The sequence below is a fragment of the Neomonachus schauinslandi genome, chromosome 2, assembly GCF_002201575.2.
Source record: "Neomonachus schauinslandi chromosome 2, ASM220157v2, whole genome shotgun sequence".
Lineage (NCBI taxonomy): Eukaryota > Metazoa > Chordata > Mammalia > Carnivora > Phocidae > Neomonachus > Neomonachus schauinslandi.
Genome location: NC_058404.1, coordinates 30,760,362 through 30,782,849, shown reverse-complemented (window position 1 = coordinate 30,782,849; position 22,488 = coordinate 30,760,362). Strand labels below are relative to the sequence as shown.

The window sequence follows — 22,488 nt, the reverse complement described above, 5'->3', positions numbered from 1 at the left end:
ATGGTCTCTGTTGCTTTACGACAAGCAGGCCGTGAAACGACGAAGTGTTGCCTGAGTATTGGCGGAAGCTAGCCTTGTGCTTTGCGGCAGCGAGGCGAGCTGGGTCTGGATCCTAATAGGTACCTCCGTGCTGGAAGGTCTGGAGGCACCACCGGTGGTAGTGTTTGTGTGATGCCTTAGGGGTTTATTTCTTAAACTCTTAGGGTTTTTGTTTTTGTTTGTTTTTGTTTGTTTGTTTTTAATCTTCAGAAAGGCAAGAATAATTGATCTGTTGGGAGTCTGAGGCTCTGTTACTCCCGGAGAGGCTCCTTTCCCTTTCCTGCACCTTTTTCTTTACGCAGACTTTACTCTTTTGCGGGTGAGACTCGCGCCCCCCCACCTCCACCCCACCCCCCGACGTCTTGCAGTTTTATTTGGTTTTAGTTGCGTTCTCCGGGAGAATGCCAGCCTCCGGGTGATCTTTTTTTTCTCTAGCAGATCCGCACCAGCCTCCCATCTCGGCTCCCTGGAGGAGACCCGCTCATCACTGCCGCAGTCTGAGGAATGGAACAGGACAGCCCTCGGGAATCCCCATCGCAGGAAGAATCTTCCTTGCCGGCAGAGCGGCCTTCCTCCGCCCTCGGACAGTCTTTCTCCCAGGTTTTGCATCGTCTTACCAGCCAGGAGTCCCGACGGGGCAAGGCCAGAAGTGCCGTAGTTCAGGACCTCGGTGCTCTAATAGAAGCCACAGAATGTGATCAGTTATTTGAGGGTAGTGGCACATCGCCCCGCGGAATGCCAGAGATGCTGGGGCAGGTGGCAAAAGCCCTAGAGAAGTATGCAGCCCCACCCAAGGAGCAGCAAGGTAGAGGTCATGGCCACTCTGAAGTGGCCGAGAAAGCGGCAGCAGTTGGGGTACTGTTTCTTAAACTGTTGGGGAAAATTGAGGCGGCCCAGAATTCCTTGCTTTGTCCTACATGGAAGATAGGCCTGCGTCACTTGGCAGGACCCATCTATATTTTCGCGGTCACACACAGCTTGGAGCAACCATGGACCAGCCCGAGATCCCATGACGTTGCTGGAGAGGTGCTCTCCTTACTCCTCCGAGTTACTCGGTGTGGTTCTGTGGCAGGATTTCTGCACGGAGAAAATGAAGATGAGAAAGGGAGATTTACTGTAATAATGGAGCTTCTCAAACCTGATCTGAATAAGTGAGTATTCTTGTCAAAAGGGCCACTAACTTGAGCTTCAGCCTAACATTTTAGAATATTAGAGCTCAAAGGAACCTGAGTTTCTTCGATGGTAAGATAAAGGTGTTGTGATAATAGCAGATCTCTTAAGGCCCAGGAAGGTTGCAGTTTGCTATAAATGACATTATCAGATATTGGCAAGTTCGACATTAGAGCCCAGGTCGTCAGACTTCCATTCCCTAGTGCTCTTTCCAGTCCTCCTGACAACTGCCCTGGACATCGGAAGGCCTGTCCCATTTATTTACTCTAAAGTTTCTTAAGTTAGGTGACTATGGGGATTTGAAGAGGATTTAAACTTATGATTTGAATTTAAACTTAGGGATCTTGAAACTCATCACTAGTTATTAGATGAGGATGGTTGTTAGATATGAAAGTGGTGTTTGGGATGAAAAAAGCCCTTTAGATTGCTATTAGCTAAAGTATTTTCTGTAAGTCCCACTTGCTACTTTATATGTTACTGTTAGTACCACGAGAGTGATGAGAGAAAAACGTGTACATAACTGTCATTTTACCAGGAACTTGGAGTTTTGAAGTAGTCTGGTACTTTTTATTGCTTCTGAGTAGGACCAGGTCAGAGAGCCTTTCTGAACCTGTTGCATTTTTTTTTTTTTTGTAATATGAAGATAATATTATCGATTACACAGTTATTTTGAAGGTTGAGTAAAGTGTGTAAGCCCACTTTATAAGCTGTAAATTGCTTTTGTTCAAATATCGATTCACTTGCTCCCTTGTAATACTTATAATACTGAAGATATTTGTTTTACTCCTCTCTCCCTTAGCAGATCTTCCCTGTAACCACCCACACCATCACCACAGATTCTTTACAAGCTACTGTTATAAATGGCTCCTTCTCATTGGATAAGCTTTAGACCCAGAGCCCTGGCTGATTCATTGTTAAATGTATTTAGTATCAGGTTATTTGTTTTTTGTTCTTTTAGTGCAAGTTCTGTAAGTTATTTTGATCTAAATCTTAAAACGTATAACATCAGGAGTTACGTGTGATGTATTCTTTTCAAGGACAAGAAAATGCTCTGTTTAGCTTGAAGAGGTTGGTTTTCTTTGCTGATTAACACCGTGTCACTTTACTTAATGTGGTTTCACATTTCCGTGTAGGGAATCCTGGAAGAAAAACCCTGCCACCAAACATGTTTTCTCATGGACTCTGCAACAGGTCACCCGACCCTGGCTGAATGAACATCTGGAGAGGGTACTCCCCGCATCACTGCTCATCTCGGATGACTATCAAACTGAGAACAAAACACTTGGTGTGCACTGCCTCCATCACATTGTGCTGAATGTGGTAAGCAGCCTCTGCAGTCGGCCATCTGTGTGGATGGGACAGATTGAGGCATCATGATACCATTTTATTGTTGTCTTTTTTATCTTTTATTAGCTTCCTATTAATGTTGTTATGTGACTAAATTCGCTTATTTATATTTTTTTCTGTATATTTTCCTTCTGCCAACCTAGTAGATTGTACCTCATCGGTAACACCTGGACCATTATCCTGCATGTCAAACTGAATAACCAGACCTTGAGTAATTAACAGTTGACTTTCAAGGAGCAAAAAAAAATCAGAAACTAAAAGAGGTTTTATCCAAATATGCAAGCCATTATTATATTACTCAAGGAAACTTTTTTTTTAACTGTGTATTTTGGAGCTTTTAAAATATACACAGAAGTAGAGAGTGGTATAATGAATCCTATGGCATGATAGATTCTGTGTATCCATACTTCAGTTTCAAAAATTACCAACATTGGGTGCCTGGGTGGCTCAGTCAGTTAAGCGTCTGCCTTCGGCTCAGGTCGTGATCTCAGGGTCCTGGGATCGAGTCCTGCACGGGGCTCCCTGCCTCTGCTCCTCCCCGCTGCTTGAGTGCACACGCTCGTGCTCTTGCTCTTTCACAAAAATAAATCTTTAAAAAAAAATCAACATTTTGGCAACCTTGGGAAAATTTTAATTGGGTAATTTGTCTGCTTGCAGCCGGCTGCTGATTTGCTCCAGTATAACAGAGCCCAGGTCCTCTACCATGCCCTTTTCAACCACCTGTACACACCAGAGTACAACCTCATTCAGGTAATTGTAATTTTTGTTTATAACTGTGAATCTCAGTTCTCAAATTTGAGTAGAAGGTGGTATTACATGAATAAGAATAGTTGAGACATTTTCCTTTTTTGGAAGGTGAGGATGATGACTAAGTTATAGCCAACTTGAAAATAAAGAGGTAGCAAATGACTAGTGAAAATGCCTCAGTACTGAGCAGGCATCCACATTTCTGAGTCTCCACAGAAGAGCCCGTGTTTTGTCTTCATCTGGGTCAATTCTATATCACTTGAGGGCGGCTTTGTCTGAAAAGTTCTATTTTTATTAACTTGTGTCCTTCTCTGCCTCTTTGTATCAACACACACTTGAAACTCTTTGTAAGTTGGGTATTATAGTGCCATTCTTCCTTCCCAAAGACACTGAGTATCTACTGTGTGTGAGTAACCATTGTAAGTTCCAAGAGTGAATGGATCAGACAGGGTTTCTGGCTTTAAGAAACCCTTTGGAAAGACATGTAAATAAATGAGTATTTATACATGTCTGTAGTACAGGGTGATAAATCTATTAAGAAGAGGTTTGTATAGAATGCAGTGGGTGTCCAGCAAAGGGTGGCTAACCAGGTTTGGTGGTGTTGGGATGGTTTTAGGAGGATTTAGGAAGGAGGTGATATTTGAAGGATGAACAGAAGTTTTTTAGGATGGGCAAGAACATTCTGAAGACAGAAGAAACAAGTTATATAAAATCAGAGGTAGAAATAGCCTCTTTTTTTAATGCCTGTCCTCCCTTCCCCTCTCCCCCCAGCCACCTTTCTTTTTAAATATTAAGTATTAAATTGAGAATCCAGGTATTGACAGCCAAAATTTTAGGGCTCCTTAGATGATGGTTTAAAAACAAAACAAAACTAAGAGGGAAAAAAAAATCCCAAGAGAGCTAGAAGGGAGTGCTTAGATACTGAAACTTCACATAGGGTAGTCAGACTGGACACAAATGAGGACCATTGTAGATTCTTTTTTTTTTTTTTTTTTAAGATTTTATTTATTTATTTGACAGAGAGCGAGAGAGGGAACACAAGTAGGGGGAGTGGGAGAGGGAGAAGCAGGCTTCCCGCTGAGCAGGGAGCCCGATGTGGGGCTCGATCCCAGGACCCTGGGATCATGACCTGAGCCGAAGGCAGACTCTTAACGACTGAGCCACCCAGGCGCCCCCCATCGTAGATTCTTTGTAGGAGCAGTTTTATTGTATGTGTAACTATCAATTTAATTTAGAAATTTAGTGGCAATAGACTTAGACTCCTATAATTTCGGTTAAAGTCCCAGCTGTGCCCATAAGGTCCCATTTCATAGCTTAGCAAAGAACAGTCTAGAAGAGGAGGTGTTAGGGGCTCCTGGGTGGCTCAGTCGTTAAGCATCTGCCTCCGGCTCAGGTCATGATCCCAGGGTCCTGGGATCGAGCCCCACACATCGGGCTCCCTGCTCAGCGGGAGGCCTGCTTCTCCCTCTCCCACTCCCCCCTGCTTGGGTGTTAACTTGTTTGGAGATGATGTAAAACAAGCTTGAAAATATAAAGTAATATACACTTCATGTATTACTGGTATCTTTCAGAATTCTATCACACGGACCCCAAGGATAGATTAATGAAGTTGCTAGACCAGTCAGTGAATGTGAATGCAAACAGACGCACAGTTCTATTACTTCCTCCTAGGCTGTGCTCCTTTGTCTGCTGGATTTATTCCCTGTCCTTGAGAAAGGCCTGCACTGGAAGGGAGGTGCTGCTCGACCCACCACGCACTGCGATGAGGTACTGCAGTTGATCCTGACCCACATGGAGCCGGAGCACCGCCTTCTCTTACGCAGGACCTACGCGAGAAACCTCCCAGCGTTTGTGAAGAGGCGAGTGCCTGGGCTGCTGGTCCGACCTACTCTTCATCTCCTTGGTGCCACATTTTCTCTTTCCTTTTTAGGTTGGGGATTCTAACTGTCCGGCACTTAAAGAGGCTGGAGCGAGTCATCATTGGTTATCTGGAGGTTTATGATGGACCAGAGGAGGAGGCTAGATTGAAGATACTGGAAACTCTAAAACTTCTCATGCAGTATGCATGGCCCAGGTAAAACAGCCAAGCAGGCAGGTGTGCCAAGAGGGGCAGAACTCAGCCAATATTTTCTTCAGAAATTGCCCAGGTGTACTTTCAGTACAAAGTCTTAAGGACATGCTTTATATTTGAATATCTCCATTTTTACATTTCTATTGGATATTGAACTGCGGAAGTCACATTGAAAAGATAAAATATACCCATTGTTACTGCAGGGATATCTCTCTCTAGGTTTATAATGTATATTAGAATTTCAAAGGCTATTTAGAAGTGATACAATGCTTAACTTTGTTCACCCCAAAGTTTTTTAAATCTAATTGAGAACAGAGAGCTTCATAACACATTACTTGGACATCTGCAGAGCAGTGACCAGGAGAATACTAATTGAAGATATGATTGCTTAGAAAGCATTCCAACTCTGGCTGGAGGTTGGTGTCAAGAACAATAAACTGGAACCCAGACATGTTTTGTCAGCAAATACTTTCTTGCATGGACAACAAAGTTTAATTCACCTAGGAGTCCAGTGCTCCAAAAACATCTCTATCTGTTCTGAACCGTAATACTCTTAATTTCCTTAGAAGGTTCCCAAAGTCTTTACCCTTAGTTATGTCTGTTACTGGACTGTCTTTGTTTACTTCTGGTCTTTTTTCCCTACTGAACTGTAAGCTCACTCTAGGATACTGAGTATACAAGTTTTCTCAGTACTTGGTTATTACATACACAAATATTAGAAGAATGAACGGACTAGAACAGACTAAATGGATGGCAGGCCCAAGTAGGAAGGTTAGAAAAGGAATGCCTGTATGGAAGGAGTGGGGCTGGGAAGTGGGAAACAGCAGGTTTTATGTTGATGACAGGTAGGAAAGCTGAGCAGCAAACAACGTAGGAAACAGGCTTAATATTTACTAAATCGAGGGATGCAAACTTTTATTCTTCCAGTCACATTTCTGCCCAGAAATATGGTTTAGTATGCATATTTTCCCACTACAAATTATTTTTCAGCTCTGATTAAGGTTTTTAAGGTTTTTTTATTATATATAAAAAAAAGTACAGGGGCGCCTGGGTGGCTCAGTTGTTAAGCGTCTGCCTTCGGCTCAGGTCATGATCCCAGGCTCCTGGGATAGAGCTCCACATCGGGCTCCCTGCTCTGCGGGAAGCCTGCTTCTCCCTCTCTCACTCCCCCTGCTTGTGTTCCCTCTCTTGCTGTGTCTGTCAAATAAAATCTTCAAAAAAAAAAAAAAAGTACATACAATTTACCATTTAAAAGTGGACTCAGTGACATTAAGTACCTTCACAATTTTGTACAACCATCACCACTATCCTTTTCCAGATCTTTTTTTTTGTCAAGATAAAAACTTTCAGAAAGGCTAATAAGTTGAAGTAAATAGGCTGGGCTTAACTGATGGTAAGCTAGGATCTGGAACTAAAGGACAGGAAATTCTAATTGACAGTGAGGTCCCCGAAACCAAGTTTCTTTCTCTCACTTTAATTTCCAGGCCCAATGCCAGGGTGGATCAGTCGTTAAGTGTCAGCCTTCAGCTCAGGTCATTGATCCCAGGGTCCTGGGATCGAGCCCCACACATCGGGCTCCCTGCTCAGTGGGAAGCCTGCTTCTCCCTCTCCCACTCCCCCTGCTCTCGCTATCTCTGTCAAATAAATAAATAAAATCTTTAAAAAAAATTTCCAGGCCCAAGACTACATAAAAGTTAAAAGTATTGTGGACCATTTCCTCTTCTCTGGCCTAAAGTCTAAGCCCCTGGTAAGGGGAGATCCCAGTTCTTCCTTTTCAGGAGGGATTATTTCCTTACAGTAGAACCAAGCTTCTGGAAGGGAGCAAGGTATTTAGGCCAGAGTGTGTATATGGGTACACACTATGCTGCAGAGAAAAAGAGGGGCTCGCAGTTAGGAAATCTGGTGTCTGGTCTCTACTTCTGCTTCTAGCACTTTAGTTCCTTCCTTTAGGAAATGAGGGCTTTACAACTTAGATGGCCTTTGAAATCTGTTTTAATATCCTGATTTAGAGTATGAACATAACTTTTTCTTCTTGATTCCAGAGTTTCCTGTAGACTTGTGGTCTTACTGAAGGCTCTCCTGAAACTGATATGCGACGTAGCAAGGGATCCAAACCTTACACCCGAGCCTGTTAAGAACACCTTATTAGAGGAAGCCACAGATTGCCTGATTCTCCTGGACCACTGTTCTCAAGGACAGGTGAAGGTAAGAGAGTCTGTAACCTGGTCCTTAAGTAATTCCTATGACTGATAATTACTGTTCACATGCCTGACCAAGTTTGTAATTGAACATGGAGGGTTCAGGTTCCCACCTTGGAGACCACTAGCCTTCAACAGAGGTTGATTATTTTTCTTTTAAAGCTCTTCAGAATTTAGACCAAAGGTAAGGTCTCTGGGGTGAGGACAGAAAATGCACAAAAGATTAAGAGTTTATAAAACTTAAGTTCTGTTTTAGTCATCTGAATTTTTTTTTTTAAATGGTGAAATAATGAGCTATAAACCACCAAGGAGTAATAATATAAGTAGAGTGATTCAGATCGATCCCAGAAATGTTTCCAGTTTTTCCAGGGCAACTGTATTTTTCCATATCCACATGGGAGTTCTTCCTTTAGTTTCATATTCCACAAAAGTTAACTTCTCAAAGCCAAAGCATATAATAGCTATGTGTGTATATTTATATATATTTAATAAACTATTGCCTCATTTCTTCCACTTAGAAATCTTCAATTTAAATTTATAAAGCAGCGTGAAAAGAAATTCATATCCTAAAAGTATTTAGAAATACTGTAGTTTGTTATCAGCTTATTCAAATTACTTTGTGTTGGCTCTTTCATCTCAGGCAGTTTTCGAGCCCCTGGATCCAATCTGATTTGCATTGGCTGGTATTAACTCGCTTCTTCCTGAGCCAGCAGGACCCTTCCATGTACACCAACACTGTTTTTAACGTTAACATCTGTTCCACAAACTGCTGTCTAGTCTTGTCTGTTCATCCTTTCTTTGAGTATGGTACCAAGAAAGAAGAACCAAGGTAAAAGGAAAAGAAGTATCAATTAAAAAAAATCAAAGCCGATTTGGTTTCATGTTTCAGGGTCTCCTGGTCAAAATTCTCCAAAGCTGTGAAGACAGCAAGGTGGTGAACTGTATCAGAAAAGTGCAGCAGGTGTCTGAAGGCGCGTCCTGCGACGGAACTTAAATTTGTCTTTCCTACAGCAGGAAGGCTTCTTGGTCCAACTGTGTAAATGGAATTGTTTAAGAAAAAAGGTATTTTCACACTAAACATTATAACTTAGACCTTCTTTGTCCTTCTTTTATTCCCACAGAAGTAGGGAAAAGAGAACAAGAAAAAAAATGAAGTCTGGACATTTCTAAATAAAGTTGGGGGGGTGGGGGGCGGACGCCAAGGAAACGGGTGGATAGCATTTAAAATTTAGAAATATTTACACCCACAAATTCATCTGTTAAGCTTCTTGGGCTCAAGCTGTTACTTCAAAGCATATGCCAACACTATAAAAATACTCTGTTCACAACTAAGGCTTCCTCCGCTCCCTCCCAGATTTTGTGCCCCACAGAAGTAGCATAAATATTAAAAACACAAATATTGTGTTAAGTACCATATGAAAGAGCAAAAACTGGAGGTGTGCACGCTTATGGTAAAAGAAAGGAGGATGTTGAAAGTGTTCAGTCCTATTTATAAATGTCCGAAGAAAAGTCACGTTGTTTTGGCCTTGGCCACAGGCTCTGTCTCCTGCTCATACTCTATCTCCACATAGGCTCGTTTTCTCCGCAAGGGTCCTTTCAAGGGTGTTTTGCCTTTATGTCTGGTATCAAGGGCCTTTTCTTCTTCCTCGATGGAGGATTTATCATCCTGATCTTCATCACTGCTGGCATCCAGTTTATCCATATCCTGATACAGAGAGGAAAAGAAAAGAGAAAATTCATCTCCCAAACTCCTTTCATTGTACTCTCAATTTAGACCCAGAGGATTTATCTGCCGGTGTGTTCAGAAACCTTCTTTTCCCTGAAGGCCCAAAATCTCACCTCAAAATCACTTATGTCACTCTCATCCACCTCATCATCTTCCACAAACTCTCTCTTCTCCACATCCTAAAAAAACACAGAGCTGTTAAGTTCAAAATACAGAATGAAAATTCAGCTTACACATCTAGTTTTATTCTCTGATAAGTGCATAAATAACAAACAGATTCACAGTCTACTTACTAGGCTCAACCAAAATCTACTTATTTCCAAGTTTAATACTTCTGATTTAAAAACATTTCAGGGATATCAATTCTCATGCCTAATATAAATCATCAGAGGTAAAACATCCTCATTTTAATTTGTCAAAAAAAATCAGTATATAGGTAGGGCTTTACAAACAATTCTGTACATTTAATTAAACCTATTAATTTCAAATATCAAAAAAAGGTTACTACTAGGAAAAGTACACCTATGGGGACGCCTGGGTGGCTCGGTTGTTAAGCATCTACCTTCGGCTCAGGTAATGATACTAGGGTCCTGGGATCTAGCCCCACATCGGGCTCCCTGCTCAGCAGGAAGCCTGCTTCTCCCTCTCCCACTCCCCCTGCTTGTGTTCCCTCTCTTGCTGTCTCTCTCTCTGTCAAATACATAAAATATTAAAAAAAAGAAAAAGTACACCTATGTGCCTGTTTGAGTGTACCATGTGATTAAGCAACTACTTGGTAAATCTGGCCTTTTCCTAAAAATACAATCATTCCAGTACCTCCCCTATATTAATAGTAAAATTAAATCCTGTATAAATTTCAGTAGGTTCCTTAATGGTATATTCTATCAGCTAATGAGGATTCTTCATTTGTCCCCTTGCAGGAAAAATTTTAGAATACCAATAAGTAAGATTAAAATTGTCAATGTGTAGTTTGTTGGCCGAACTAAAATTAACCTCATGATAGAAAAAAATGACCAAAGAATTATTTTTGGTTAGGGGAATGAAAATGATATTCTCTCAAGTACACGTAAAGAGATCTAGTTCTACAGATTACTGCTTGATGAAGCAAAAACAAACAAACAAGGCTTACTTCTTCATCTTCGTCATCTTTTTCCTCAGCATCTGAAGAGTCACTCTCTGCCTCCTGCTGTTCCAGGGCCTTGTCGAAGGCATGAATGGGGAAGTTGTAGATGTCGCCATACTGAAGGACAGAAACACACACTGGCTTTAATGACATCTCAATTTTACACTTGAAGTCCACTGTCCAATAAGCATATTCCTCAGTGATTAAATGAGAATACTTAATTTGATAAGTAGTAATATTTCTGTATTAATTTCAAGCCTAGAACCGACAACGTCTTTAAAAGTACATTTTAAATAATCAGTGGTTAAAATCAAACAGGTAACTTCCATGAAGAATAGAAGCACATCACTTAAATCTTAGTAGTGTATAAAACCCATGGGCTGGAACAAACGTAAATTTGCTGACAGGAAGGAAATGATAAGGAAAAAGTAAGTTTTATTCATCTGTCTTTTAAATGACACTAATTTTTAAAGAGAATTAAAAACTCATTTTGAAGAACCTTAGAAGACTAGGGTAATATGCAGGAGGATCAAAACTGCATGCCTTTTATACAGAGATCTGGAACTAAAATGGAGAAGCCAAGGCCTATATATTTGTTTTATTCCAGGAACAAAATCAAAGTGAAGCTCTTTCCAGCATCTTTGAAAATAAAACACATTTCCCCACTATTTCCTAGCATGATATTATTGGTCTAAAAAATAAAATTTACATCCCAAAGTTCCTGGCTTTCTCACCGTATCTTGTTTCAGTCTCTCCAGCAATTCCTTTTCAATAGCATTATCCAGCTGAGCAGCTATTAATGCCTTTTCCTGTAATAGAAAAATTTGAGTTAACCCATTTACTTCATTAATACTCATTTTCAGCCTGTAGAAGTGGAAGAAACCAAGTTTTTATTTAAAAAAAAAAAAATCACTTTTTTCCCCCCTCTTGCTATCACTGGGACTCATTCCTCTCCAGCCAGATATATTCCTGCTTTCAAACTCTGGGAACCTTTTAAATTTAAAAATTCCAATGGTTTTATAAATAGCATTTTAAATTAAATTCTAATGAAGCCTTTCATAGATACCCAAAGCATGTAGGTCTATATACATTTAAGTGTCTTAGAAATTGAACAATCCTGGGGTGCCTGGGTGGCTCAGTCAGTAAAGCATCTGCCTTCAGCTCAGGTCATGATCCCAGGGTCCTGGGATTGAACCCCGCATCGGGCTCCCTGTTCAGTGGGGGGATCTGCTGCTCCCTCTCCTGCTCCCCCTGCTTTTGCGCCCTGTCAAATAAATAAATCTTTAAAAAAAACCACAAGAAAACGACCAATCCTGAAACAGATTTTGTAAAAGCTGAGAAAGGGAAATCGAGACTTTGACTCCTCTACTTTTTCTAAAACCATGTTAGATTCCATGTGACAGAAAAATAGATTAAAAATCTCTTCCTCCAGTGATCGCATCAAAAACGATAATGATACATGGTATCAAACTACCACCCACAACCAAAACATAAAAATCTAACCTCAATCTATCTTTCTCACCTAAGACTGCATTAATTTAATAGTAAAGATCATAAAATTTTAAAGTCTTACTGGGGCACATGAGCAGTTAAAAGGCTATCGTGATGTTCTGTACTGTTCTCTAAAGTGGGTGCTCACACCTCAAGGGCGATCCACTGAGATGCAGGCAGAAAATAGTCAAAACTGCTGTGTATGTATTTTTTCTTTAAAAATTAAGTTATATTTTTTTATGCATAATAACACTGGTACCTTAACTCTGGCCATAAAGCAAATAGCTGTGTGTCCGATACAGTGAGGAAGATAACCTGAGGGAAAAATACTGTCCAGAGTCTGAAAGTGGGGATCTCACTACTTTATTCACATGATTACAGCATACAGCAATTGATGTTTGCTTAAGTGGGTTTATAGATACTGAATACTTTGCAATACCACAGGCAGAGTTATAAAGGTATACTATTTAATTGTTTAGTACTTAAAAAGAGTTGTACAACTTAAAAGAATTATGCATTTTTCACAAAAAGAAAAATGTTCCGAATTTTTCAGGATGACAAATGACTGTAATATTTAACAACAGAAGCTTTAAAAAATACACTTACTCCATTCTTTCAAGAGAAAAGCAATATTTTAACAGTGAGTTTAAAATGTTTTTAAACTTGTTCTGTGGATAGAACATTTGAAAAAGGAAAGTGATAACATTTATAAGTGACATTGTGAAAACATATGTCTCTCATAAATCACACAATCTGGAAACATAATTTTCCAGCTGATTTAAAAATCTTCCAAATCGACATTTTTCAGAAGGCTTCAAACTTATTTGGTAAAATCAGAACAACTTAATTTCCTCTGAAAGGCTTGCAAGAACACCTGTTTAGCAATCCGGGAAGAAACAAACTCACTAGCTAGATCTGAATAAAAACCTCTGCAAAACTGCTGATGAAGAATGAAAAATGCAGAGCCAGTACTTAATGTAAACTATCAACGATTCACTTCTTGATGTGTCTCTGAGGTACCTATCAGTTATGAGAGCCCTTAAAAACAAATTTCTTCTCTGCAAAGAACCAGACCTTCATTTCACTAGATCAGTAATAGGTATGTTAATTATAATATACCTATTAGTGAAAGTATACATGTATAATAACATTTATAAATAATATACCAGGGAGCATATGTTCAAAAATTTCTCTGGTGAGAAATCAAAACAGTTTGGAGACCAATGCTATAACAGATTTGAAGTCCAAAACTCTGTATGAGTGATAGGAACAAAAGCACCAAATTATTAAAGTGATTTCTTGATAGAATATGACAAATGATCAGGGAAATGTCTGTTGGTAGAGGGGAAGTATGCAGAGCAAATACCCAGAATAACTGAAAATTTGAACTTGTGAGGAAAAGCTAATTCCTAGGTCTTGAAAAGCAGAAGAAAAGTCAACTTGAATGAGGTACCAGTGAGGTGGACAGGCAGACTGCTCTCTGCAAGAAAGGCTGGCATTTCCTGACTAGATTTTCCATGGATAGCATGGTATTACCATCACTATTCATTAATCTGGTAACAAAGCTGTGCAGTTTACTTCAAAGAAACAAATAATCCCAATCAATTCCTTATAACTAATTTCAAAATCCAAAAAACTCAATTTAGTGGCCTAATATGACCTGAACTGACATAAGGCTCCTTAAAAAGTTTTTTGAAATTCCATCTAGTGTGAACCTTCTTATATTTCACTGCAGAGCTACTAGTGTATCTGATTAGAATGCTCAAACCCCGGGGACCCAAATAAACAAAATTACTAATGAAAGAGGAGAAATAACAACCAACACCATAGAAATACAAACAAATGTAACAGAGTATTGTAAAAACCTATATGCCAACATTTGGACAACTCAGTATGAAATGGATAAATTTCTAGAAACCTATAACCCACCATAACTAAAACAGGAAGAAACAGAAAATTTGAACAGACCAATTAGCCAGCAATGAAATGGAATCAATAATCAAAATGCTCCCCAAAAACAAAAGGCCAAGACCAGATGGCTTCATAGGCAAATTCTCCCAAACATTTAAAGAAGAGTTAATACCCATTCTTCTCACACTATTCCAAAAAACACAAGAGGAAGGAAAACTTCTAAATTCATTCTATGAGGCCAGTATTACCTTGATACCAAAACCAAAGACACTACCAAAAAAGAGAACTACAGGCCAATATCTCTCATGAATTCAGATGCAAAAATCCTCAACAAGATATTAGCAAACCAAATCCAACAATATATTAAAAAAATCATATACCATGATCAAGTGGGATTTATTTCCAGGATGCAAGCGTGGTTCAATATTCACAAAACAATCAACGTGATATATTACACCATTCAGAGAAAGGATAAAGACCACAGGATCATTTCAACAGATGGAGAAAAAGCATTTGCCAAACATCCGTTCTTGATAAAAACTCTCTGCAAGGTAGGTCTAGAGGGGACATATCTCAACATAATACAGTCCTTATATGAAAAACCTACAGCCAAAATCATCCTCAGTGGGGAAAGACAGAGCTTTTCCCCTAAGGTCAGGAACAAGGCGGGGATGTCCACTCTCACCACTTTTATTCAACATGGTACTGGAAGTCCTAGCCATAGCAGTTAGACAACACAAAGAAATAAAAGGCATCCAAATTGGTAAGGAAGACGTAAAATGTTCACTGTATGCAGATGACATGATACTATAAATAGAAAACCCTAGAGACTCCACCAGAAAACTGCTAGAACTGATAAATGAATGCAGTAAAGTCGCAGGATACAAAATGAGTGTACAGAAATCTGTTTCATTCCTACACACTAATAATGAAGCAGCAGAAAGTGAAATAAAACAATCCCATTTACAACTGCATGAAAAACAATAAAATATCTAAGGATAAACTTAACCCAAGAGGTGAAAGACCTGTATTTTGTAAACAGTGATGAAAGAAATTCAAAAGGATGCAAAGAAATGGGAAGACATTCCATTCCATGCTCGTGGGATGGAAGAGCAAATACTGAATGTCCATAGTACCCAAAGCAATCTACACATTAAATGCAATCTCTATCAAAATACTATCAACATTTTTCACAGAAGTAAAACAAACAATCCTAAAATCTGTATGGAACCACAAAAAACCTCGAATAGGCAAAGCAATCTTGAAAAAGAAAAACAAAACTGGAGGTGTCCCAAATCCAGATTTCAAGTTATATTACAAAGCAGTAGTAATTAAAACAGAATGGTACGGGCATAAAAATAGACACATAAATCAATGGAACAGAACAGAAAACCCAGAAATAAACTCACAATTACATTGTCAATTAATCTTTGACAAAGGAGGGATGAATATACAATGGGAAAAAGACAGTCTCTTCAGCAAATAGTATTGGGAAAACTGGACAACCACAGGCAAAAGAATGAAATTGGACCACTTTCTTTCACCATACACAAAAATAAACTCAAAATGGATTGAAGAGCTAAATATGAGACCCAAAACCATAAAAATCCTTGAAGAGAGCACAGGGGGTAATCTCTCTGACATCTGCCATAAGCAACATTTTTCTAGTTATGTCTCCTAAGACAAGGGAAATAAAGACAAAAATAAACTATTGAGACTGTATCAAAATAAAGTTTCTGTACAGCAAAGGAAACAATCAACAGAACTAAAAGGCAACCTACTGAATGGGAGAAAATATCTGCAAATGATATAGCTGACAAAGGGTTAATATCCAAAATATATAAAGGACTGATAAAACTCAATACCCCAAAACAATCCAATTAAAAAATGGGCAGAAGACATGAACAGACATTTCTCCAAAGAAGACATCCAGATAGCTAACGGACACATGAAAAAATGCTCAACATCACTCATCATCAGGGAAGTGCAAATCAAAACTACAATGAGATATCTCCTCACACTGTCAGAATGGCTAAAATCAACAGCACAAGAAACAAGTGTTGGTGAGGATGTGGAGCATCTTGCACTGTTGGTGGGAATACAAACTGGAGCGGCCACTATAGAACAGTATGGAGATTCCTCAGAAAGTTAAAAATAAGAGAACTACCCAAGAGCCAGGCATCACACTATTGGCTATTTAGCCAAAAAATACCAAAATACTTTCATTTAAAGGGATGCATGTGCCACTGTTTATAAGCATTATTTACAATAGCCAAAGTATGGAAACAGCCCAAGTGTCCACTGACTGATGAATGGATACAGAAGCGTGTATATATATGGAATATTACTCAGCCATAAAAAAATGACACCCTGCCATTTGCAACGACATGGATAGAGTCAGAGAGTATAATGCTAAGTGAAATAAGTCAGACAAAGACAAATACCATAGGATTTTACTCCGATGTGGGATTTAAGAAACAAAACAAGAAAAGGAAAAAAAAAAAAGACAAACCAGGAAATAGACTCTTAACTACAGAAAACTGACAGTTACCAGAAGGGAGGTGGGTGGGAAGATGGGGGAAATAGGGAATGGAAATTAAAGAGGTTTACCTTGGGGGCGGGGGGAGAGGAAAAAAAAAAAAGAGTGCTCAAACCCTGCTGAGAGTAGTATGCGATGTGTAAGAAAGGCAACATACCAAAGGTGTGATTTCTGAGACATTTAACCTCAAGAATTTCAGACAAGGTATTCCTTCTGTTCTCCATTATATATATACCTAAGAACCCTTACTTTAACCTGCCCTGAAAGTCATAAACTTAAAATATGAATATCCGGTATCTTATACAACTAATACAACAGTATTATCCATTAGTGAACCCAAGGCCTGAGCAGTTCACAGACAATAGTGACTGAATCTTTTTCATGATCCCTACCTACACACCCCTACCCTCAATGAAAATACAGAAGCTATGAATACCAAAATAATAAGTTACCTCTCTTCTTTTTTCCCTCCGTTCCACCTTCTTACTCAAGGGAACAAGTTTCCTCCTACGGAAAATAAAACACATTATCAGAAAACCCAAGTGCACGTTCTGTGTGTACCTTTAAAAAAAAATGAGAAGAGGGATGCCTGGGTGGCTCAGTCGGTTAAGCGTCTGCCTTTGGCTCAGCTCACGATCCCAGGATCCTGGGATCGAGCCCCACATGGGGCTCCTTGCTCAGCAAGGAGCCTGCTTCTTCCTCTGCCTGCCACTCCTTCTGCTTGTGTGCTCACACACTCTCTCTCTCTGACAAATAAATAAAGTCTTAAAAAAAAATGAGAAGAAAAAAGGATTGGAGTTGATTTTGTAGGGCTCAGCTCAATATAGCCAAGATTATATACTTAACAATTTTCTAGGTATTTAATGCTATAAAAAGTCAGACATTTTCATATGTATTTTACTTTTTGTTTTCTTTAGGTGTTCTGAGACTTCTGAGGGCATTCGCTATGCCAAGATTAATGCTTCAGTTAACAAAGAAAAAGAATTTTCTGTAGAGGACTGCCATCTTTAGCTTTCTCTGCAGGTCACAATGAAGAAGTATTAGGATCTATCACTCCTTAGGAAGATATTCAATTCTGTGGATGTCATATCACTTTTAAAAATTAGTTTTCAGCGAACTCAGAGTAAAGTTCTTACATTCTTATTTATTCAAAATTTTTTAGGTCATTGTCAATTCCTTAATTTTATGATTCTGTCAGGAAGTTATAAAGAAAATTTTCTGAAGCTGCTTTTCAGACAGGGAGGGGATCATTGAGTTTTACTAAACTGTTTTTTAAATCCTGCAACATCAAAGGGCACAATTTTAACTGGAGATAAACTTTCTTCTTGTCAGCATATCATAAAAGGTTATCTGAAATTGGATTTAATAAGAAGCATTTACCAGAGATTTCATAATCTCTCATCTTCCTAATATGACCCACAGAAAGATAGACTTAAAAAATAAATATAATAAATGAATGATCTAAATACTTACTGTCGCTTTAGTGTAAGTTTTCTAATTCGAATTAGGTACTGGGTGATCTTGGTGAATCTCTGCTTACACTTGTGTCGAATGAAACGGGGCCAGTAAATTAGATTTTCATCTATTTGCTCCAGTGCTTTCTCATAGTTTTTATGAAGCCGAACCTATCAAGCAAAAAGAAAGCTTAAAGAGTAAGGGTAAATTATTAGGTCTTCACTGCTATGATACCCATGGGACCTAGGGAGGTTGGCTTCAAATGTTAAATCCAGGGGCACCTTTGTGGCTCAGCTGGTGAAGCATCTGACTCTTGATTTTGGCTCAGGTCATGATTTCAGGGTCCTGGGATCAAGCCCTGTGTTGGGCTCTGTGCTCAACACGGAGTCTGCTTCTCCCTCTGCCCACCCCCACCTCCCCGCTCGTACTCTCTCTCATAAACAAATAAATCTTTTTTTTTTCTTAAAGATTTATTTATTTATTTGACAGAGAGACACAGCGAGAGAGGGAACACGAGCAGGGGGAGAGGGAGAGGGAGAAACAGGCTTCCCGCTGAGCAGGGAGCCAGATGCGGGGCTCCATCCCAGGACCCTGGGATTGTGACCTGAGCCAAAGGCAGACGCTTAACGACCGAGCCACCCAGGTGCCCCTCATAAACAAATAAATCTTAATTAAAAGTTTAATCTAGCTATGGTCAAGGAAGAGAGAAAAGCATGTGGCATTTTTGCTCTTGATTAATGATCACTGTAATTTTATGTCCTAAGTCTTACCCGTTCCCAGAGACGCCTAGGAAAAGCTGCTCGCTCTATAACCTTCATATACAAGTAGCACTGTCCTGCAGGATAAAGTAAATACCGTTAATATTATTTACAGAGAGACTAGAGAACATCCTTTTAAGAGCTGTTGACTAGTTCTCATGGAAGTTAAAACTGAGGAGTTACCTTTCTCTTCTTTGATAGTGGCATACTGACTGTTTGCCAGGGGACAAGATGACCGATTACACAGTCCAGTCAGGCTATATTCATTTCTGCAAAAACTCTGAGTCTTAGTTCTAGAATGGGAGGAAAAGAGCAAAAATTATAAGATGGGTTACCAAGAGGGCAACTGAAGGAATCTTTGTTCAATATGCAAATCTAGACTCACCTAATCTTAAAGGAACAAAACTGCTTGTTTCCTAGTGTATCCCAGATAACCTACAAGACAAAGAAAAAACCCAATTCAATTGCTTTGACCCAACAGATGGGAATATTAACTCAAGAAAACAATGCCCTAGAGCAGTGCCCTGGTTTACTGAGGAAGTCTCAAAGGGGTCTTTGAGGAATGAGAGGAGGAAGAAATGCTTTGTAAAATAGTCTGATCTGTTTTCTTTTTACACAGATTCTTGTAGAAAAAGAAAATACAAATTGGCAATAGCCATCACCCCATGACCCACAGATAAAATTTCATTAGAATTTTGTAAATATTTTTGAATTTTTTTCTATACATGTACTTTCCATCAACCAGTATGCCTATATTTTTAACAAAAATGAGATGTATATATATTTTGTAACATGTCTTTGGTGGGGGATGACAGGAAACAGGTGAGAGGAAATCAAACTGGGAAAGTAGGAGCTCATTCTAGCTTGTGGCTTTAAATATCATCTGTAAGTTGATGACTCCCAAATTGTCATCTCCTGGTCAAACCTTCTCTCCAGAGCCGAAGTATATATACACGCATCTCCACTTGGATGTCTGAAAGGTATCACACACATTAACAACCAAATGAAGCTCTCAATTCCCCATCTCTCAAAATACTGTTTTCCTTCCCCATCTGCACAAATATAACCACCACTGAACTATTTGGACAAATCCAAAAATCCTTTGATTTCTCCCTTTCCCCGTCACTGAATGGATCACGTGGTGTTTTCAGTTATACCGATAATACAGATCTCAAATTCATCCGCTTCTTTTCCTCTCCACCATTACTACCTTGGTTGAAACTACTTTCATCATATTCTAGTCTCCCTGCTTTCATTCTTTCTCTCCTTCAAAAGCCTTTCACATAACTACACAACTTTTCACAAAATAAGTCAGATGTCATTTCCCATTAGAAGCCCTAAAAATACTTCCTACAAGACTCTACATGATCTTGTCCTGCAAGCATATCCAACTCATTACCTCTCTCTCTTCCCTCGATTCCTATAGCACAGGTCACATTGGTATTCTTTAATATATTCCTTTTCTCTTACCTCCAGATCTTTGCATTTTACTGTTCCCATTGCCTGGATTTTTTGCTTTTCCCTCAGCCCCTCAATGACGGCTTATTCTCATCTTTTAGATCTCAGCTCAAATGTCTTTCATTCAAGGAAACCTTCCCAGATCAGCTTTGTCTGAAGTGGTCTCTGCTAATTACTCTCTACTTCATCAACCTTGGTCTTACCTTCACAGTATTATTACACAGTACAACGGTTTTCAATTTGTTCACGTGTTTACCACCTGTCTCCTCCACCAGAGTGCTCCAGGAAAAGAGGTCTTTTGTCTGCTTATTAAAAACTAAATCTCCAGTAATTACACAGTACTTGGCACACCGTAAACACTTTCGTATTTCTCATACATGTAACTAAATAAATGAATCGAAGGGCGTCTGCCTTCGGCTCAGGTCATGATCCCAGGATCCCAGGATCCGCTCGGCGGGAGACCTGCTTCTCCCTCTCCCACTCCCCCTGCTTGTGTTCCCTCTCTCGCTATCTCTCTGTCAAAAAATAAACAAAATCTTTAAAAATAAAAAAAACATTATTAAATAAATGAATCGAGGATGCTTCCAAAAAATTATGACTTAGGCAGACAATGGAGCAAATGTAAAGAAAAACCTAACATAGAAAAATCAGACTTAAAAGTAACATACACCTGGAAGAAAGGGATCCTTAAATTTCATGTCCAAACTTGGCCATACCAACCCCCGCCCTCAGCCCCCACCCGCGCGTGCCTCCCACGTCCAGTGACACCATAGGCAAAGTCCTTCATTGCTGGGTACCACGGACTGGATAAGCCAACCCTGTGGATTGAAATGACGGTGTTCCAGCCCCTTCACCCAGCTAAGGAAGCGGGCTGGGGATCCCGAGTAGACACGTGAGAGCCCCACGCTCGGAAATCGGGGTTCTAGAAGCCTCGGTTCTGGAGCAACACGAGGCTAATGCGATGAGCCAGCTGAGTATGTGGCTTCTGAGTCTCCTAAAGCAGGAGAACCGAGGTGGCAGACAAACACGACACTCACATCATCTGACTGCATGGCGTCCGCGGTTCAGAAGGCGAAGCCTGGCCAGATCTAGGGAGCAGCCATGCTTCTTCCGGAAAATCACTTCCGGAGAGCCTAGTCTCACCTATCGCGAGAGTTTTGATTTCTCGGGCTTGCGTAGCGCCCCTTGGCGGCGCAACTTCCGCGTCCACCGCCACGTCCGGTCCGTCACGGCCGGCTAATACCGCTTTACGTCTTGTTCCGGGTCTCCCTCTGGGACGGTAAACACGGTTAGCGGTCCCCTGCCAATCCGCGCAAGTTTCGGACAAGGCCTGGGGCGCGGAGGCGGAGGTCGCTGGGTACGCCCTTGTCCAAAGCGCGGTCTATGACTGCCCCTGAGGGTTGGCTGGCCCACGCCGGCGGCGGGCCTCCTCTGTCCCGGTGTGCACCCGGGAAAGCGCGGTCCGCCGCCCGCCGACCCTTAGCGCTTAGCCGTCGGAGCTGCATTACTTTTACTCCGCCGTCGCCGGGGTTGTGGAGCTCGAACTCGGTCCTTCACCTGAGACCCGCTTTCCCGCACTCACTTCCCCCTCACTTAACCCTGCAGACGCTGTTGTTTAGTGTGACGCTGGGTCTTGACCTTTGAAATTTATGGATTAGGTAATATTAAAAGCAAAAAAAAAAAAAAAAGGATTAACAGTTTGTCCCCCTCTTTTTAATTTGACAAGAAAAAAAAACGTTTAGTAGCTCACACCGTTTTTCTCAAGAAAGGCCAGTTTAATACCAAAAGAAAAAAAAAGGCATAATCTCAGAATAAGGATGGGCACTTACTTTGCATATTGCATTATAAAATAATTAAGTATATCATAAGTAATGTATTTGCTGCATACAGGTGAAAACTATGAATTGAGACCACCCTGTTGGAGGGGTGCCTGGGTGGTTCAGTCTGTTAAGCTGAGGCTTAACTGATGGATTCGACTCAAGTCGTGATCTCAGGGTCCTGGAATCCAGTCCCTTCCTGGACTCCTTGCTCAGCGGGGATGTGGCTTGAGAATTCGCTCTTTCCCTCTCCCTCTGCCCCTCCCCTCCGCTGTCAATCTCCCTCTAAAAATAAATAAATAAATCTTAAACAAAACCCCCTCTTGGAAACCATTGATTTGGCAGTGGTTTTTGGAGCCAAATTTAGGTTATAAAAACCAACTGCTATTTACTAAGTTATCTTTAGGCAAGTTACCCTTTAGCAAACTATCCCATTTGAAAAAGGGGGCTGTATGATGACTGGTGGTATGTTAAATGCATAGTTTACATTGCTTCATAAGAAACAGTTTTGAGGGGCGCCTGGGTGGCTCAGTCGTTAAGCGTCCGCTTCGCTCAGGTTATGATCCCAGGGTCCTGGGATTGAGCCCCGCATTGGGCTCCCTGCTCCGCGGGAAGCCTGCTTCTCCCTCTCTCTCTCC

At 40.3% G+C, this 22,488-nt stretch overlaps 2 protein-coding genes across 3 annotated transcripts; one reads left to right on the top strand and one right to left on the bottom strand.

The window, feature by feature from the left end:
- Positions 1 to 108: 108 nt before the first annotated feature.
- Positions 109 to 8,705, top strand: TTI2 (TELO2 interacting protein 2). 2 transcript variants are annotated; one of them, XM_021694106.2, is made up of 8 exons: positions 109 to 119; positions 478 to 1,190; positions 2,343 to 2,529; positions 3,214 to 3,306; positions 4,975 to 5,162; positions 5,234 to 5,377; positions 7,417 to 7,579; positions 8,462 to 8,705. In XM_021694106.2, the coding sequence occupies exons 2-8, from the start codon at positions 544 to 546 to the stop codon at positions 8,564 to 8,566; spliced, it is 1,527 nt and encodes a 508-aa protein (XP_021549781.1). In that variant the 5' UTR covers positions 109 to 119; positions 478 to 543; the 3' UTR covers positions 8,567 to 8,705. The 2 variants fall into 2 exon arrangements, with proteins under 2 accessions (XP_021549781.1, XP_021549782.1); XM_021694107.2 differs by lacking the exon at positions 109 to 119 and adding an exon at positions 145 to 358.
- On the bottom strand, positions 8,667 to 21,184 carry MAK16 (MAK16 homolog). The gene is made up of 10 exons (XM_021694108.1): positions 21,071 to 21,184; positions 18,961 to 19,010; positions 18,759 to 18,868; positions 18,588 to 18,652; positions 17,836 to 17,987; positions 16,815 to 16,869; positions 11,156 to 11,230; positions 10,428 to 10,538; positions 9,412 to 9,477; positions 8,667 to 9,277 (listed from the first exon to the last, which is right to left on the bottom strand). Exons 1-10 carry the CDS (start codon positions 21,083 to 21,085, stop codon positions 9,083 to 9,085), a joined length of 894 nt encoding a protein of 297 aa, XP_021549783.1. The 5' UTR covers positions 21,086 to 21,184; the 3' UTR covers positions 8,667 to 9,082.
- Positions 21,185 to 22,488: the final 1,304 nt, after the last annotated feature.

Coding starts and splice junctions, on each gene's coding strand:
- TTI2 (XM_021694106.2), top strand. CDS start 544: ATGGAACAGGACAGCCCTCGGGAATCCCCATCGCAGGAAGAATCTTCC. Junction 5,163..5,233: donor CTCCCAGCGTTTGTGAAGAG/GCGAGTGCCTGG, acceptor TTTCCTTTTTAG/GTTGGGGATTCTAACTGTCC. Junction 5,378..7,416: donor ATGCAGTATGCATGGCCCAG/GTAAAACAGCCA, acceptor TCTTGATTCCAG/AGTTTCCTGTAGACTTGTGG.
- MAK16 (XM_021694108.1), bottom strand. Junction 11,231..16,814: donor GGAGGGAAAAAAGAAGAGAG/GTAACTTATTAT, acceptor TTTCTATTACAG/GAAAAGGCATTAATAGCTGC. Junction 9,478..10,427: donor AAGATGACGAAGATGAAGAA/GTAAGCCTTGTT, acceptor GTGTTTTTTTAG/GATGTGGAGAAGAGAGAGTT.